The sequence below is a fragment of the Salmo trutta genome, chromosome 21 (assembly GCF_901001165.1).
Source record: "Salmo trutta chromosome 21, fSalTru1.1, whole genome shotgun sequence".
Taxonomy (NCBI): Eukaryota; Metazoa; Chordata; class Actinopteri; order Salmoniformes; family Salmonidae; genus Salmo; species Salmo trutta.
The window spans coordinates 25,237,076-25,253,213 of NC_042977.1; the positions used below are offsets into that span (position 1 = coordinate 25,237,076).

Below are 16,138 nucleotides of genomic sequence, written 5' to 3' on the forward strand. Positions count from 1 at the left end.
AAGAGAGGGCCGCCCACCAAAATTCACAGATGAGGCAAGGAGGGCATTAATCAGAGAGGCAACAAAGACCAAAGATAACCCTGAAGGAGCTGCAAAGCTCCACAGCGGACATTGGAGTATCTGTCCATAGGAACACTTTAAGCTGTACACTCCACAGAAGAGTGGCCAGAAAAAAGTCATTGCTTAAAGAAAAAAATAAGCAAACACGTTTGGTGGTCAAAGGCATGTGGGAGATTCCCCAAACATATGGAAGAAGGTACTCTGGTCAGATGAGACTAAAATTGAGCATTTTGGCCATCAAGGAAAACGCAATGTCTGGCGCAAACCCAACACCTCTCATCACCCCGAGAACATCATCCCCACAGTGAAACATGGTGGTGGCAGTATCATGCTGTGGGGATGTTTTTCATCGGCAGTGACTGGGAAACTGGTCAGAATTGAAGGAATGATGGATGGCGCTAAATACAGGGAAATTCTTGAGGGAAACCCGTTTCAGTCTTCCAGAGATTTGAGACTGGGACGGAGGTTCACCTTCCAGCAGGACAATGACCCTTAGCATACTGCTAAAACAACACTCGAGTGGTTTAAGGGGAAACATTTAAATGTCTTGGAATGGCCTAGTCAAAGCCCAGACCTCAATCCAATTGAGAATCTGTGGTGTTGACCTAAAGATTTCTGTACACCAGCGGAACCCATCCAACTTGAAGGAGCTGGAGTAGTTTTGCCTTGAAGAATGGGCAAAAATCCCAGTGGCTGGATGTGCCAAGCTTATAGAGACATACCCCAAGAGACTTGCAGCTGTAATTGCAGCTGTAATTGCTGCAAAATGTGGCTCTACAAAGTATTGACTTTGGGAGGGGGAGGGGGGTGAATAGTTATGCATGCTCAAGTTCTGTTTTTTTGTCTTATTTGTTTGTTTTACAATAAAACATATTTTGCATCTTCAAAGTGGTAGGCATGTTGTGTAAATCAAATGATACAACACCCCCCCCCCCAAAAAATAAATAAAAAATATTCCAGGTTGTAAGGCAACAAAATAGGAAAAATGCCAAGGGGGATGAATACTTTCTCAAGCCACTGTAGAGGTGGTGTACTGGGTGAGTCCAGCGGGTGTTCATTCGGGTGGGACTGACAGCAGTTGTTGTATCTGTACATTTTTCGCAATATACATGAATACTGAGGAAACCTATGAGGATATCACTGTATGAGGACACAGTCAGACACACCCCTCTTCTGAAAAACAAGACTCGCGTTGTCTATTTGTGGCCATGACCCCAATAAATCATCAACACTGGGACTCCCACTGAAAATGAAAATAGCAGTTGAAAGCAAATAATGGTATATGAACAAAACATGATAAAATCTCATGTTAACATGGATCAGATTGACTAAAGGAAAGCAACACAAGCTAAAGACATGCAAGGTGACATTGAGAGAATAATTTACTACATGTTTTATTGATGAGGAGATGGAACCAGGCCAAGTGACCTTCAATGATTCACTAGTTAATAATGAGCAAATCATTTGACCTCTTTAAGTGTATCATCAATAGCAGACCTAAATAAGTGATCCCAAGATAAAATAGAACAAAAGCACCAGTGTTGTGCCATTCATGATAATTTGCTCATTTCTAAGCCTGTGCTTTCTTGATTTCTCCCTGTGCCGTTTGGTTTCTGTCTTCATTGTAAATAAATAGAAATCTGCTTATTTTAAATTAACCTTAAAACACAGACAGGTTAATGCAGGGGTGTTAAACTCATTTTGCCCCACAGGCTGCATTCAGTCTTCACCAAGGTCCGGAGAGCCACACTTAAAATTGGTTATATTTCCTCGCCGTCAAAGTTTGCTGAAAATTGCCCTCTATCCATCGCTTTTGGAATTTTTTATGCTCCCTGACTGTCTAGCTTTTCATTTCGGTGGCTGTTCTGTGGTATGTTTTACTCAACTCCATTAAATATTCAGAAGTGAATGCCGCTACACGTTCAAGAGACTCTCCAAAAAGTTTTTCTTTTGTAATACATGCAGAAGCACTGGGTAAAATCATGTCCACAGCTCTGTTTTCTTGGAGTTGAATTCGGTGTAGAGCAGCATAAAGAGACTATAAATGTAAGTTCATTATCATTTCTACAGTTTCATATTTGTTGTTGTTGTTGCCATTTCAATGTCGATTGAGATCGTGTTTCCTCAGAAATAATTCAAAAAAATGTATTAATAAAAAAATATATATACACTCAAACAGGATTGAAGGGGCTCGCGGGCTGGATGCACATGACAGCCCTGGGTTAATGAGAGAAACTGAAAAGATAAGTTGTAATAAAACGTGTTGCACCATTTCTGCTCATCCACACTGAATTCAACTCAGAAGAAGTAAACAGAGCTGTGGACATGATTTTACCCCCAAAACGTTTTTAGAGAGTCTCTTGAATGTGTAGCGGCATTCACTTCTGAATATTTAATGGAGTTGAGTAAAACATACCACAGAACAGAAGGGAACAGACATAACTAAGACAATTTGTGTGATGTCGCAACAACAAGGCAAACGATGTGAAAGCAAATTAAACCAAGAATTTCCCACATACGAACGGATATGAATAATTCAAATAAGACATTTCAACAAAAACAATTCAACAAAAATAAATCTGAACCATTCAGTAGAGATTTAAAATCGAGCTCTAGTCGAAAACAACAGACACATCTTTCTGGACTGATCAATGGCCTTTTCTCACTCTCACATTGAAAATCATGGTTTCCTTCCCTCAATGTGCTCTGATTAATTCCACAGAAGTTTTGTGCTTGTTTTTTTCCCTCCTCCTTGTCACCCTCTTCTCTCCATAGTTCAAACGAACAAGACATAAAAAAGAAACGCTTGTGACCTAGAACTGAAAGAGAAGCTACACACTTTCTTTTTGTGAAGACACCTTTGCAAGATATTTGAAGATACTTTTAGATATCACATCCACAGTCATAGTGCCTGGGGCTTAAGTCAGAGCATAAAAGGTGAAATACTTGTTGTTTCCTGCTCAAAAGACCATCTTGACACCATTGATGTTGGATGTTGACAGCTACCATGATAGTGGTATACACCCTAGAATTGGTACTGATCTTGTGTTGAGTATAGGCTACAGCAGCCTTCACACCATAGTGCTGAAGTGCATGTCTCTAGTTCATTGCACTACAATATATAGCTGCAGACAAACTGACCACTGATTGTAGCATCTACACATACCATCCTGCGCCATGCTTTTCCTCTCTTACAAGCACGCATGAGCGCGCACGCATACACACACACACACACACACTTCCCTCCCACACACACGGATGGCAATACACTTTTACATCAGTTAGGTAAAATGTAAAAAAGAATGCGGCATCTATGATGACAGTAGATCCTGCAGGTGCTTCAGTTATGAGAGTAGTTTGGCTGAAGTGGCTGCTCGTTTGTCTCTTATCCTCTCCTCCTCTTCGTACAGAACAGCACTATATGGCCCAGCAGACTGATCCTTATCAGCCATATGGACGCATGGCAGCCCAGACCACAGCTGGACGAGGCTGGACTGTAAATAGGAGCTGCCAGGAAGGTTTTCTTGGCATGCCGCCTTTTATCCAGGCGAGAACAAAGATGAGGTTTATCCTTCAGTCTCTCCACAATACACGAACATTCCGGTTTTATTTAGCATATAAACAGCATGATTACCAGGTACAGTACTAAGCTTCTTCAAAGTAAATAGCAGTTACTGGCAGTCATAGCCACAACATCCAGTAGTTTCAGACCTTTTGGCACTAGGACAACATGGCTGATGAAATCAGATCAGAACTCATGGACCAGTACACATGTAAAGTATGACAGACACAACGCCCTACTCATGTCGCTAATTACATCGTGTACTACTTTGTCACCTGTTTTCTTTGAATTAGAAATAACTGGAATCATTCTAAATATGAATCAGGACCATTAACTGACCTTTTTTCCCCTTATTTTTGTTAATCAACACGTCCACTATATCAGGGATATTACTTGTATCCTATAAATGTAAACTACATATTTGCAGGTCTAAGATGTTGGTAATAGAAATTAATCTAAATATGAGATATCGTAGGTAAACATTAATAACCTGTTATAACCTGTTACGAACCTTCATAAGGATCTGTTATGAAGGGGCATGATATCATTCATTAGAACACTGCTTTTATTATGGTAGACTATTGGGCTACATTTTTTTAGATACAATAACAACAACATCAACCAAATAAACCCAAAAAGATGAACTCTGTTTAGAAAACATGAATATATCCCTCCGTCACATCAACTAATAAATTGTGTCTATTCTTGCCCATGACAATCAACATCATGGTTCAATGCTAGTATGTAGAGTGAGACAGAGAGCTAATAACTTATTATTGCCACAGTCCTGCTGTAAATCCGAGTTGATGGTCATCCTTTGTTACGGTTTTGCATTTCCAAGGATCCAACATCCAGGCATCCAACATCCAGGCATCCAACATCCAGGCAGCAGTGTAGGGCTACAACGTGGTCTCGTACTCCAGGCGCTCCTGAACTGTAGTGTCATCTTTGTACTGGAGTCTGGGCGGCGTAGGGGAGCAGTCGATGGCCAGGATGGCCTTGCGTATACTCCTGTCCAATACGTGCCTCTCCCAGGCCGGATAGCGGTTCCGACACAGGTCTATTTTGATGACCGTCTCCTCGATGCGTGGGGCACGGGAGGACGGCGTGGAGGGGACGGTGGGTCTCACCTGAAATACGGGCATGCAGCCGTCCCTCTCTGTGTATTTGCCGTCCCTGCCAATGGTGCCGTCCCCCGAGATGAGAGGCGCACCACGGTTGGACCTCAGCGAGTTGGTGGCCCCCTCGGCGGGCAGCGTGAAGGCAGCCGTGGGGTCGTCCAGCACGAGGCTGGGTGAGCGTCCAAATCGGGGCCCGTTGGGGTGAAAGAAGGCGTAGTACATGAGCATGAAGACGATGCCGGTGAGGAAGCTGCTGAAGATGACACAGAGGGCAGGGACGGCAAAGGCGTCGGTGCTCTGAGGGACGCGGTACAGGTACCACAGGGCACTCAGAGCAGTGTTCTCCAGCAGGATAACAAAGTAGTAGATGAAGAGCCTACACCGAGTACGACCCTCCTTCACATTAAACCAACTGAAGATGTAGATGATCCCCACGACCATGTCGAAGACAATCTCCTCCCACTTGGTGATGCAGAACTCGGTCTCACAGTGGACTATCCAGAAGGTCATAATGCACCAGTGGAGGACGATGAAGATACCAAAGTAGAGCTGGAACACGGAGGCGAACAGGGCGAAGGTGATGACACGGGCGGCAATGGTGAAGAAGTGCCAGCAGAACTGGATGATGACGGCCAGGTAGCTGATTGGCTTCTTATCATCCCGGGAGTCTCGTAGGGCTTTCTGATAGGATGCCAAGGCCCAGGCCAGAGACACCAGGGAGGCAGCCGCTGTCATTCCTACGGAGACACAGAAAGGACAAAAAAAACTCATGAGATTCGCAGTCACATTCACAGTTATAACATAATCAGAGAGTGTGGTAACCCAAACTGTTATAGACCTATATCCATCCTGCCCTGCCTTTCTAAAGTCTTTGAAAGCCAAGTTAACAAACAGATAACCGACCATTTCGAATTCCACCGTACCTTCTCCGCTATGCAATCTGGTTTCCGAGCTGGTCATGGGTGCACCTCAACCACGCTCAAGGTCCTAAATGATATCATAACCGCCATCGATAAAAGACAGTACTGTACAGCCGTCTTTATCGACCTGGCCAAGGCTTTCGACTCTGTCAATCACCGCATTCTTATTGGCAGACTCAACAGCCTTGGTCTCTCAAATGACTGCCTCACCTGGTTCACCAACTACTTCTCAGATAGAGTTCAGTGTGGTAAATAGGAGGGCCTGGTGTCCGGACCTCTGGCAGTCTCTATGGGGGTGCCACAGGGTTCAATTCTCGGGCCGACTCTTTTCTTAGTATATATCAATGATGTCGCTCTTGCTGCTGGTGATTCTCTGATCCACCTCTACACAGACGACACCATTCTGTATACTTCTGGCCCTTCTTCTGCCATACAACATTCCTTCTGTGGCCTCCAACTGCTCTTAAATGCTAGTAAAACTAAATGCATGCTTTTCAACCGATCGTTGCCCGCACCCACCCGCCCGACTAGCATCACTGCTCTGGACGGTTCTGTGTTAGAATATGTGGACAACTACAAATACCTAGGTGTCTGGTTAGACTCTACACTCTCCTTCCAGACTCACATTAAGCATCTCCAATACAAAATAAAATCTAGAATCGGCTTCCTATTTCGCAACAAAGCCTCCTTCACTCATGCTGCTAAACATATCCTCGTAAAACTGACTATCCTACCGATCCTGGACTTCGGCGATGTCATTTACAAAATAACCTCCAACACTCTACTCAGCAAATTGGATGCAGTCTATCACAGTGCCATCCGTTTTGTCACCAAAGCCCCATATACTACCTACCACTGCGACCTGTATGCTCTCCTTGGCTGGCCCTCACTTCATACTCGTCGCCAGACCCACTGGCCCCAGGTCATCTATAAGTCTTTGCTAGGTAAAGCCCCGCCTTATCTCTGGTCACCATAGCAACACCCACCCGTAGCATGCGCTCCAGCAGGTATATTTTACTGGTCATCCCCAAAGCCAACTCCCCCTTTAGCTGCCTTTCCTTCCAGTTCTCTGCTGCCAATGACTGGAACGAATTGCAAAAATCACTGAAGCTGGAGACTTATATGTCCCTCACAAACTTTAAGCATCAGCTGTCAGAGCAGCTTACCGATCACTGGACCTGTACACAGCCCATCTGTAAATAGCCCACCCAACTACCTCATCCCCATATTGTTATTTATTTTTGCTCTTTGCACCCCAGTATTTCTACTTGCACATTATCATCTGCACATCTATCACTCCAGTGTGAATTTGCTAAATTGTATTTTTTTTGCCACTATGGCCTATTTTTTGCCTTACCTCCCTACTCTTACTACATTTGCACACACTGTATATAGATTTTTTCTATTGTGTTATTGACTGTTCGTTTGTTTATCCATGTGTAACTCTGTGTTGTTGTTTTTGTCGCACTGCTTTGAATTATCTTGGCCAGGTCGCAGTTGTAAATGAGAACTTGTTCTCAACTTGCCTACCTGGTTAAATAGAGTTAAATAAAAAAAATATTACAAAAAAAAACCTACATGGGAGTAATGTGTGGAGTTTTTCCTTCCTGTAAGTCTGCCATGATGTGATGACTCTTTAATAGATACTGTACCGGTACGTATAATGTCTCAAAAGGATTATTCACAAGAAATGTGTGAAGAAAAAATATATTTCCAGGAAGTATTTAAAGAAGAACATGGATGGCGTGACTTTTCAAAGAGCCACGCAACACCAAACAGAACCGGGAGCCAAACAAACGTTTTTTTTTGCACCAAAACACAAACACAAGCACATTTGGGAGACAAACAACCCTTCAGGAGGAACTGCATAACATTATATATTCCTCCACTCAGTGACTCTCTGCAGCGCAATTAGCTCAATATGAAACCCATTCTTTTCCAAGCTGCCTGTAAAATACAGCAATTCACAAGGCCCACTGGTGGTGTTTAGCTCTGAAATAACTGAACTGAGGGACTGTATTGTTGCTTTGGACTCAGTACAATCCAGTAAAGATGGCTGTGGTGATGGCAGAGGTCCAGGGCTCCCTGGCTGTATGACACTGGGTTTGACACTGGGTTTCTCTGAGGAGCTGGGTGCCATGGTTCCAGTGCCAAGTACTCATGGTGCTGGAGTGATTGTCCTCTATCAAGAGTGAGAGGAGACCATCTCCTGGCCTCGATACCAGAGGGAGACAACAGCCTACACACGCACGCACGCACGCACGCATGAGCACGCGCGACCTCCCCAAGATGTCTCTACGCACACACACACAATACTTTGGTCTGACTGACAAGTGCAAGAGGCAAAGAGCACAAGTGGACAGACTGAATTGACTGCATTTTACTATCTTTGTTAAATCCTATTGAATATATCTACTGTTTATTATTCCTCTGTAACCGCAGGTACTGCAGGATTTTGTTCCAACTTGGCACCACACCTGACCAACTGAGCTAATTGATCAGTTCAGTGCCTAAGTTCAACACGCCTAGTCTTCCAGGTCGGTTAAATCAAAAGCATGAAGTGCCTGCAGCACACCAGGACGAGGGTTGCCTACCCCTGCCCTAGGGATTCAATGGGAACTCTTCAGACTACAATCTGACTGTAAACACTGAAAGTAGGAGCAATAAGAGGTTCATTGGCAGCCATTCAAGTTCATACTACTCTTTAATCACATGGAGGAGGACCCCATGAATATCCTGGGATACATCCAAAATGGTACCCTATTCCCTATAGCCCTCCAACTCAACTCTGGACCTGAAAGCCAGTTCCACTGTGTTCTTTCATTGTTCCCCTCTAATCAGGGACTGATTTTGACCTGGGACACCAAGGTGTGTGCAATGAATTATCATGTAGAACAGAAAACAAGCAGGCTCCGGACCTCGTAGGTTAAGAGTTGAATACCTGCCTTATATAGTACACTACTTTTGACCAGAGCCCTATAGAGCTCTCTGCTGCCAATGACTGGAACGAATTGCAAAAATCACTGAAGTTGGAGACTTATATCTCCCTCACTAACTAAACAACAGCTATCTGAGCAGCTAACCGATCGCTGCAGCTGTACACAGCCCATCTGTAAATAGCCCATCCATCCAACCTACTACCTACCTCATCCCCATATTTGTTTTTTGTTTATTTCTGCTCTTTGCACACCAGTATTTCTACTTGAACATCCTCATTTGCACATCTATCACTCCAGTGTTAATTGCTAAATTGTAATTACTTCGCCACTATGGCCTATTTATTGCCTTAGCTCCTTACTTCATTTGCACACACTGTATACAGATTTTCTATTGTGTTATTGACTGTACTGTTGTATATCACATGTGTAACTCTGTATTGTTGTTTTTGTCGCACTGCTTTGCTTTATCTTGGCCAGGTCCCAGTCGTAAATGAGAACTTGTTCTCAACTGGCCTACCTGGTTAAATAAAGTTAAATAAAAAAATGTAATAAAAAGATCCGCCCACAATACAGGGAACGGTGAATATACAATGGTGCGGTTAGTTGATACATAATGAAGACGGTTTCCTATTAACACAATGAGTAGCAGAATGGGACGTCACCATCCGGCCACTCGCCATTTTTGGGGGGAAGCTTAATAATAAACCATGCTATTCAATCATGTGTAAATTAAAAGTGAGGAACAGTCGTTATTACAGGGCATAACAGCTACTTACTCTTTCCCATAAAGTGAGCCAGAGTCCGCTCAGAAAAGACACTTGCTCCATTGTTTTATTACATCCTCAAGAGCAAAGAGAGAGTGAAGCAAACTGGGAAATGAATACTGGTCGAGCTGTGCCGCATGACCCCAGTTTATCCAATAGTCTAGCGGCCTGGCTGGGTGGACTAGTTCTTGATCAACCTGTGAGCATATTGTGACTTTAAAGGTTATAATAGATCAGACCATATTTAAAATGGAGATGATTACTTTTTATTGCAACGCAGCTCCCTTGACTCCTCTTATAACAAAGAGTTACTACTGTGAATTACCCACAAAGACATCTGGCAACAAGCTGTGCTCTGTCTGGTGGTAGAGCTGTCCCGGATATCTCCGTTTTACTTTTACCAGAGATGGCTTTGATGATGGGGCACAAAACAAAATCCATACTTGACATTCTCTAGACCAAAGACTGTTGTGGGCAGGATACTTGTCTGTCTAATCTAGATCCTGGATTATGATTTGACTGGCTGCTATGGACATTTTTGTCCATGTAGCAACAACCTCATACATAAATCAATTAATTATCCTGGAACTGGATGAATAAATCCAGCTTCAAAAGTTGAAAATGAAAGCCATCCAAACACCCTTTCAAATGTAAATGAAGAGTTTAGATGATAGAGAAAATATAGGACAACTTCAATGTATGTGCATATCAAAGCATCAATATCTTATTTAGAACCTCACTCAAAACTCTTTGGCTCTTTGTGGATGGATATGTATCTGGAACCAATGTCAATCCTGTCACCTCACTCAAGGAGTCTTACAGTACAGCAAAGTGTTACCCAATTACCCTTTCTGTAGATACCCTTTGTGTAATGTCTCCCAAATAGTCCCTATGAGCTTAAGTGTAACTGCAGTATATGCATTACTTATCTCCCTGTTCCTGGCCTTTAACACCCAGGACCATTACAGTCAATTGCATTTTGTAATCAGACGTTAACATATGGCTGACTCCTGTGCTTTTTAATTATTTTCGCTTCAAAGTCAAACTCAGTCAGTTTGTTGAGAGAGACGTCCACTCTCTCTTTTCCAGGATGTCAGAACTGGATGGCGTGATGTATACAGTAGAAATATGACAGAAAATCATTGTGTTCTTCCAGTTCTATCTACGCAACAAAATGCTAACTAGAACCAGCTGTCCCCATCGGAGAGCCCTTTGAAAAACGAGTTTTGAATAACCCTTTTAGGTTCTAGATAGCATGTTTTTGCGTAGACAGAAGTGGAAGAACTCAATGACGTTCTGTCATGTTCCTACTTTTTTCTACTGTCCGTCTCCTGTTTGTATGCCTATCAATAATATAGCTATGCCTTAAGCAGATGCTTTTTATCAACTGTATCTATCTACTATATTGATTGGCCTATCTATTTACATGTTTTGTATTTGTTTGTCATTGATTAATAACAGTCTTTAACCCAGTTAGATGCAGGCCAGGCCATTAGGTGTTGGGGCGTGATGAAAGGGTTTAATGACTACTGTGTGGAGTGGGCTGATTAACAGGCTGAGGCCCGGAGTGGCAGGGGACTGGGAGGGGGATGCCATTCTTATTCTGGAGTGCATGCACGTGAGTGTGTGGGTGTGTGTCTGAGGAAGGAAGCAAAGCCCTTCCTCTGCATGCACGCACGCACGCACGCACGCATGCACACACGCACACACGCACACGCACACGCACACACACACACACACACACCTCGAGGAGGAGGAGGAGGGGAGGGAAGCCAGAGGAATCTGCCAGGCTGCCACAGTCCAGCAGCGTGCTGCCTGGCTACTGGATAGTGTGATTTAACTGGTGATGTAATGCTCCTCCTCTCCTCTCCTCTCCGCTCCTCCCCTCCTCTCCTCTCCGCTCCTCTCCTCTCACAGAAGCTACAGTAATTTGGGAAAGGGGGCGGCTGGGGACCAGGGAGGGGCAGGGTTACGTAAACCACAGCAGCATCACTGCAGCACTGGGGCTGCAATGTACCAAATGGCACCCTATTCCCTATGTAGTGCCCTACCTTTAAACAGACTAGTGCACTATATTAAAGGGAATTAGGGGCCATTTCAGACAGCAAAGGCTTTGGCCAAAAGTACTATACAGGGTACTATATAGTATAAGCACTATGTAGGGAATAGGTTTACATTTCAGATGTAGCCTGTGTGGAAATACCTGCTTCAGCAGCAGCAGGGTCATTACTGTTGGCAGCACTGGGAAATGGATATTGTGGAAATAAAACGTTGATGAGTGTCTGCTTCCTGGTTTACTGTACAGTTGAGATTTTTCAGTGTGAGTGGTTTTCTCCTCATAGACTCGTGCCTTTGGCATTGTCACTGTGTTGCTGACAGTTTCTTTCACTGATTTGCCACTGCTTTTATAAAATGGCACCATATGATATTCTCACTGCAAGCAACAGAGCTGGATAACTAACTCTCTGGATAACTCTCTCAGTGATACTTTAAGTCAGTGAGTGAGTGGGTGAATGAGAGGTGAATGTCTGTGGCCATGGCCGCATGACCAAAATAACACTTTTCTTAACCTCAGGGATTTAAAAAACACTGCCAGGATTGGCCTTCTAAAATACAACCAGAACAAGGGGAGAGTCAGACATACTGTTGTGGTAAGGAAGAAGACATTACCTCTATGAACTTATCTAGCAGAGAGAGGAATGAAGACAAGTGTTTTGAAGAGCACACAGAGAGGGCCTGGGACAGGCCTGAAGCAGCCTTATCAAACCCATTAACACAAGATTATTTGGAAAAGGAGAAAGCAAGCTCTTCCCAACCATGGTGGGTTTTTAAATACATTGCCCAGTTCATCAGATTATAGGATGTATTGTTTTATCTAAATACTTCAGACAAATGAATGGTGTGTGATATGCCACTGGGTTAAATGGTTTCTTAAATCAACACAAGGTATGACTTGACTTGCATTTCATAAAGCTCTCCATGTTAGCTCCCTGTGATAGTGCAGTGTGTTGATGCAAGAGGAGGATTTTAAAACAATATGTCTAATTTCTCTTGTTCTTTTCCAATATGAGAGTCACCAAGTCAAATGTGATTGGATATTCAAGCAATAGGTAACCAACAGTGATGTACCCTTGACTTTGGACCGAGAGGGATTGCTGAATACCACTTATTTTTCACCTGGGATAGTACTTACGATTGCAGTGAGGACAAAGTAGATATAATTCAGGGAAAGTGCTGCAAGAAATACAGTCAAGCTGAAGAATTGTTCACTTACAGGTGCTGGTTAGATAGGCCTCCTGGAGAATATTCCTTTTCCCAGGAAGGAAGTGTGTCACTCTGACAGAGTGTAAGAGAGGAAAAAGGCTGACGACTGATGAGGTCTGGCTCACTGCTAGTGTGGGCTAAAACCACAGTAGCTATGGCAACTTCACTTAGAGAGAGAAAGTGGTAGGGAAATCTAATGAGAACGAATGAGAGAGTGAGTGAGAATATGAGAGAGAGAGCAAGAGAGAGAGAGGTAGAGAGGAAGAGATAGAGGGCTCTATTTCTGGCTGGCGTTAAGGACGGCACTAGTGTCAAACGCACATTAGTTTGCAATTTTGTCATGTAAAAACTTGCACACTGGCATTTTCCAGCCCTAACGCCAGGTTCGGCAATTTACCTGTCTTACATGAGCTCGCTTGCGCTCAGATGGGCAGGGTGGAAATATTTGAGGTGGGTCCTTGAAAACATGATCCAAAGTGCTAATTTCAGGCAGCGCTGACAGGGATATTTAAGGCCAACCTAAAGCTGGTTTTAGCGGTAACACAGTTGGTTATGGCATGAATTTTGACAGCGGAAACGCAGCCTATCCAAGCGTGACGTACACTGCACATGGAACAAGATCAGTGGTGTAAAGTACTTAAGTAAAAATACTTAAAAGTTCTACATAAGTAGTTTTTTCGGCGTATCTGTACTTTATTATTTATATTTTTGACAACTTTTAATTTTACTTCACTACATTCCTACAGAAAATAATGTACTTTTTATTCCATTCATTTTCCCTGACACACAAAAGTACTCGTTGCATTTTGAATGCTTAGCAGGACAGGAAATTGGTCCAATTGTCACCACTTCCGCCGAAGACGGTCCCTCACCTTGTTCGGGCGGCGTTCGGCGGTCGACGTCACCGGCCTTCTAGCCATCGCCGATCCACTTTCATTTTCCATTTGTTTTGTCCTTGTCTTACACACCTGGTTTAAATCCCCCAATTACTTGTTCATTATTTAACCCTCTGTTCCCTCATGTTTGTTTGTGAGTGATTGTTTATTGTATTGCGGTCTGTAATTGTGGCCTTGGATTTATTGACGTGTATTGTGATTATTGTTGAGTAAAATTGCGTACATTACTCATATCTGCTGTCCTGCGCCTGACTCATCTACACCAGCTACACACAGACACAGTACACCAATTCACACACTTATCAAGAGAACATCCCTGGTTATCTCTGTCTCTGATCTGGTGGACTCACTAAACACAAATGCTTTGTTTGCAAAATATGTCTGAATGTTAGTGTTCCCATGACTATCCGTAAATACATTTTTAAAAACACAAATTGTGGCATCTGGTTTGCTTAATATGAGGAATCTGAAATTATTCATACTTTTACTTTTGATACTTAAGAATATTTTAGCAATTACATTTACTTTTGTTTATTTAATAAGTATATTTAAAACCAAATACGTGTAGACTTTTACTGAAGTAGTATTGTACTAGGTGACTTTTACTTGAGTCATTTTCTATTAAGGTATCTTTACTTTTACTCAAGTATGACAATTGGGTACTTTTTCCACCACTGAACAAGAGTGACCTGATGTGCTTTTGGTGCCTGTATACTTCGTATTTAGAAGTTTTTGTCTGCCCATTGCAATTGCGAAGTAGTCAAGACTGTCGATAACAGGTTTGGCTCCTGAAACCGCTTGGAAATAAATCTTAAATCACCAAAGCTTTATTAAAATATGAAGTTTGAGAGGAGAAAAACAGTGAGCTGACATTCCCTTTTTATCTATGCATTGTAGGCAGGCCCACATTATTTTAGCCAAGCAGGTCCCGTTTTGGATGTGCGTGGAACCCTCCATAGTCTGTGTTGTTTTAATATTATATGCCGACATGGAGAAATGATGGTGCCTATAAGTGTGATATAGCCTATTAAAACATGTTGTTGTTTTGTTTAGAATTTGATTAGAATTATTCACCTCTTTTTACGCCTTATCAATAATGAATTGAATCTTGCTTAATGACAATGTTTGGCATGTCCACGCTCAGCCATGATGTAATGTACAGTAGGCCTAGCCCCTATATCAGTGTGAATGCTATTGAAGCCATGCAATTACTTAGAACATTGTGGACTGAAATGGGTTCATGTTAACATATTTAGCAAAGATAGGTCTACATTTTGTTACTTCATTTCTGTAAGTCATTTAACAAACTAACATTGGAATTGAAGTTGATTCCAAGACAATACATAAAAGACCGTAATTACACAACTTGAAACAACCACATATTTCGCCATGGAGCACATTCTGATTGGCCAGTAAGGGGCAAAGCCTATACATACCCACAACTTGTTCATCGTCAAAACCCATCCCGATATTGAACAATCATATTTTCATGTATTTTTATAGAAAATTATTAATGAGCTGAACTGAATGGGGGACTAAAACGGTTAGGTCAAGCCAAGGTCAGCGATGCCACATGGGAGGGTTTTAGGTGCTCTATAAATCCGCCATAATGTCCTCAAGTCTTGGTGAGCCGAGGATGGGATTTTCAGAGCAATTAACTTTCCCCATCAATCCATCCACATTTCTCTGTCCCATTGTACTATAGCAGCCTGTGAATATCAAATGGAAGAAGAGGAACCTATAAATACACTCTCTCTTCTTCTCCCAAGGCTCCTAGACTCAGAGAAGCTACAGTGATTAACATCTTGCATTATGTGCATTTTCCACTTGTAAATCTTATGCAACTCCCACAGTATGAATAGAATTGTTTTGAAATGATGGCTGGAGGGAGACTGACAAGAGGAAATACAACTGAGTGACTACATCCCCAGACTCGTCAGCATCCTCTCCATTGTTTTTTCTCCCTCTCAAGCGCATCACAGATTTTCCAAACCCTCGTCTCCCCGCCGCTAACGTTAGAGGAGGCCAATCTTCTTTTAGGACAGCAGAAAGAGCATAAGTGCCTCTAAAGTGCGGCAAATACTCTACTTTCCGCGGCTCAGCACAGCAGAGGAGAAGGTAGAGCAAAGCAAGGCTGTGGAGTTGTAGGGACGATGGACAAGGGGAAGACTTGTGATAGTGTTCAAGCCCACAGCAGACCTGGAAGCCCTCCACTGGCCTAAATGTGGCCAGCCTTCTTCCCCCCCTGCGTGCGTTTGCTTGTGTGTGTGTGTGTGTGTGTGTGTGTGTGTGTGTGTGTGTGTGTGTGTGTGTGTGTGTGTGTGTGTGTGTGTGTGTGTGTGTGTGTGTGTGTGTGTGTGTGTGTGTGTGTGTGTGCGCATATACGAGCGTGAGGCATGCGAGGTGTGTGTGTGCCAGCCCAGCCAGTGTAATTAAACATGATTCATTGCCCCGGAGAGAGGACCACACTCTTTCTGTACTTAACATTACATTAGGCCTGCATTTCTAAGAGCAGACTTTACATTGATGTGATTCTGTTTACACTAACAAAGAAGTATTCCACACAGGCCTGGACCACAATAGAACACTTGGGTGGTGGTGTTCTTTTAAAC

General features: G+C 43.0%; 1 protein-coding gene across 1 annotated transcript in view; it reads right to left on the reverse strand.

Annotated features, from left to right (window-relative positions):
• Positions 1-1,440: 1,440 nt before the first annotated feature.
• LOC115157029 (XK-related protein 4) overlaps positions 1,441-16,138 on the reverse strand; it is a 77,136-nt gene continuing 62,438 nt past the window's right edge. The window contains exon 3 of the mRNA XM_029704892.1: positions 1,441-5,480. Within this exon, the coding sequence (XP_029560752.1) occupies positions 4,522-5,480 (959 nt within the window). The 3' untranslated portion in view covers positions 1,441-4,521. The remainder of the gene's footprint in view (positions 5,481-16,138) is intronic.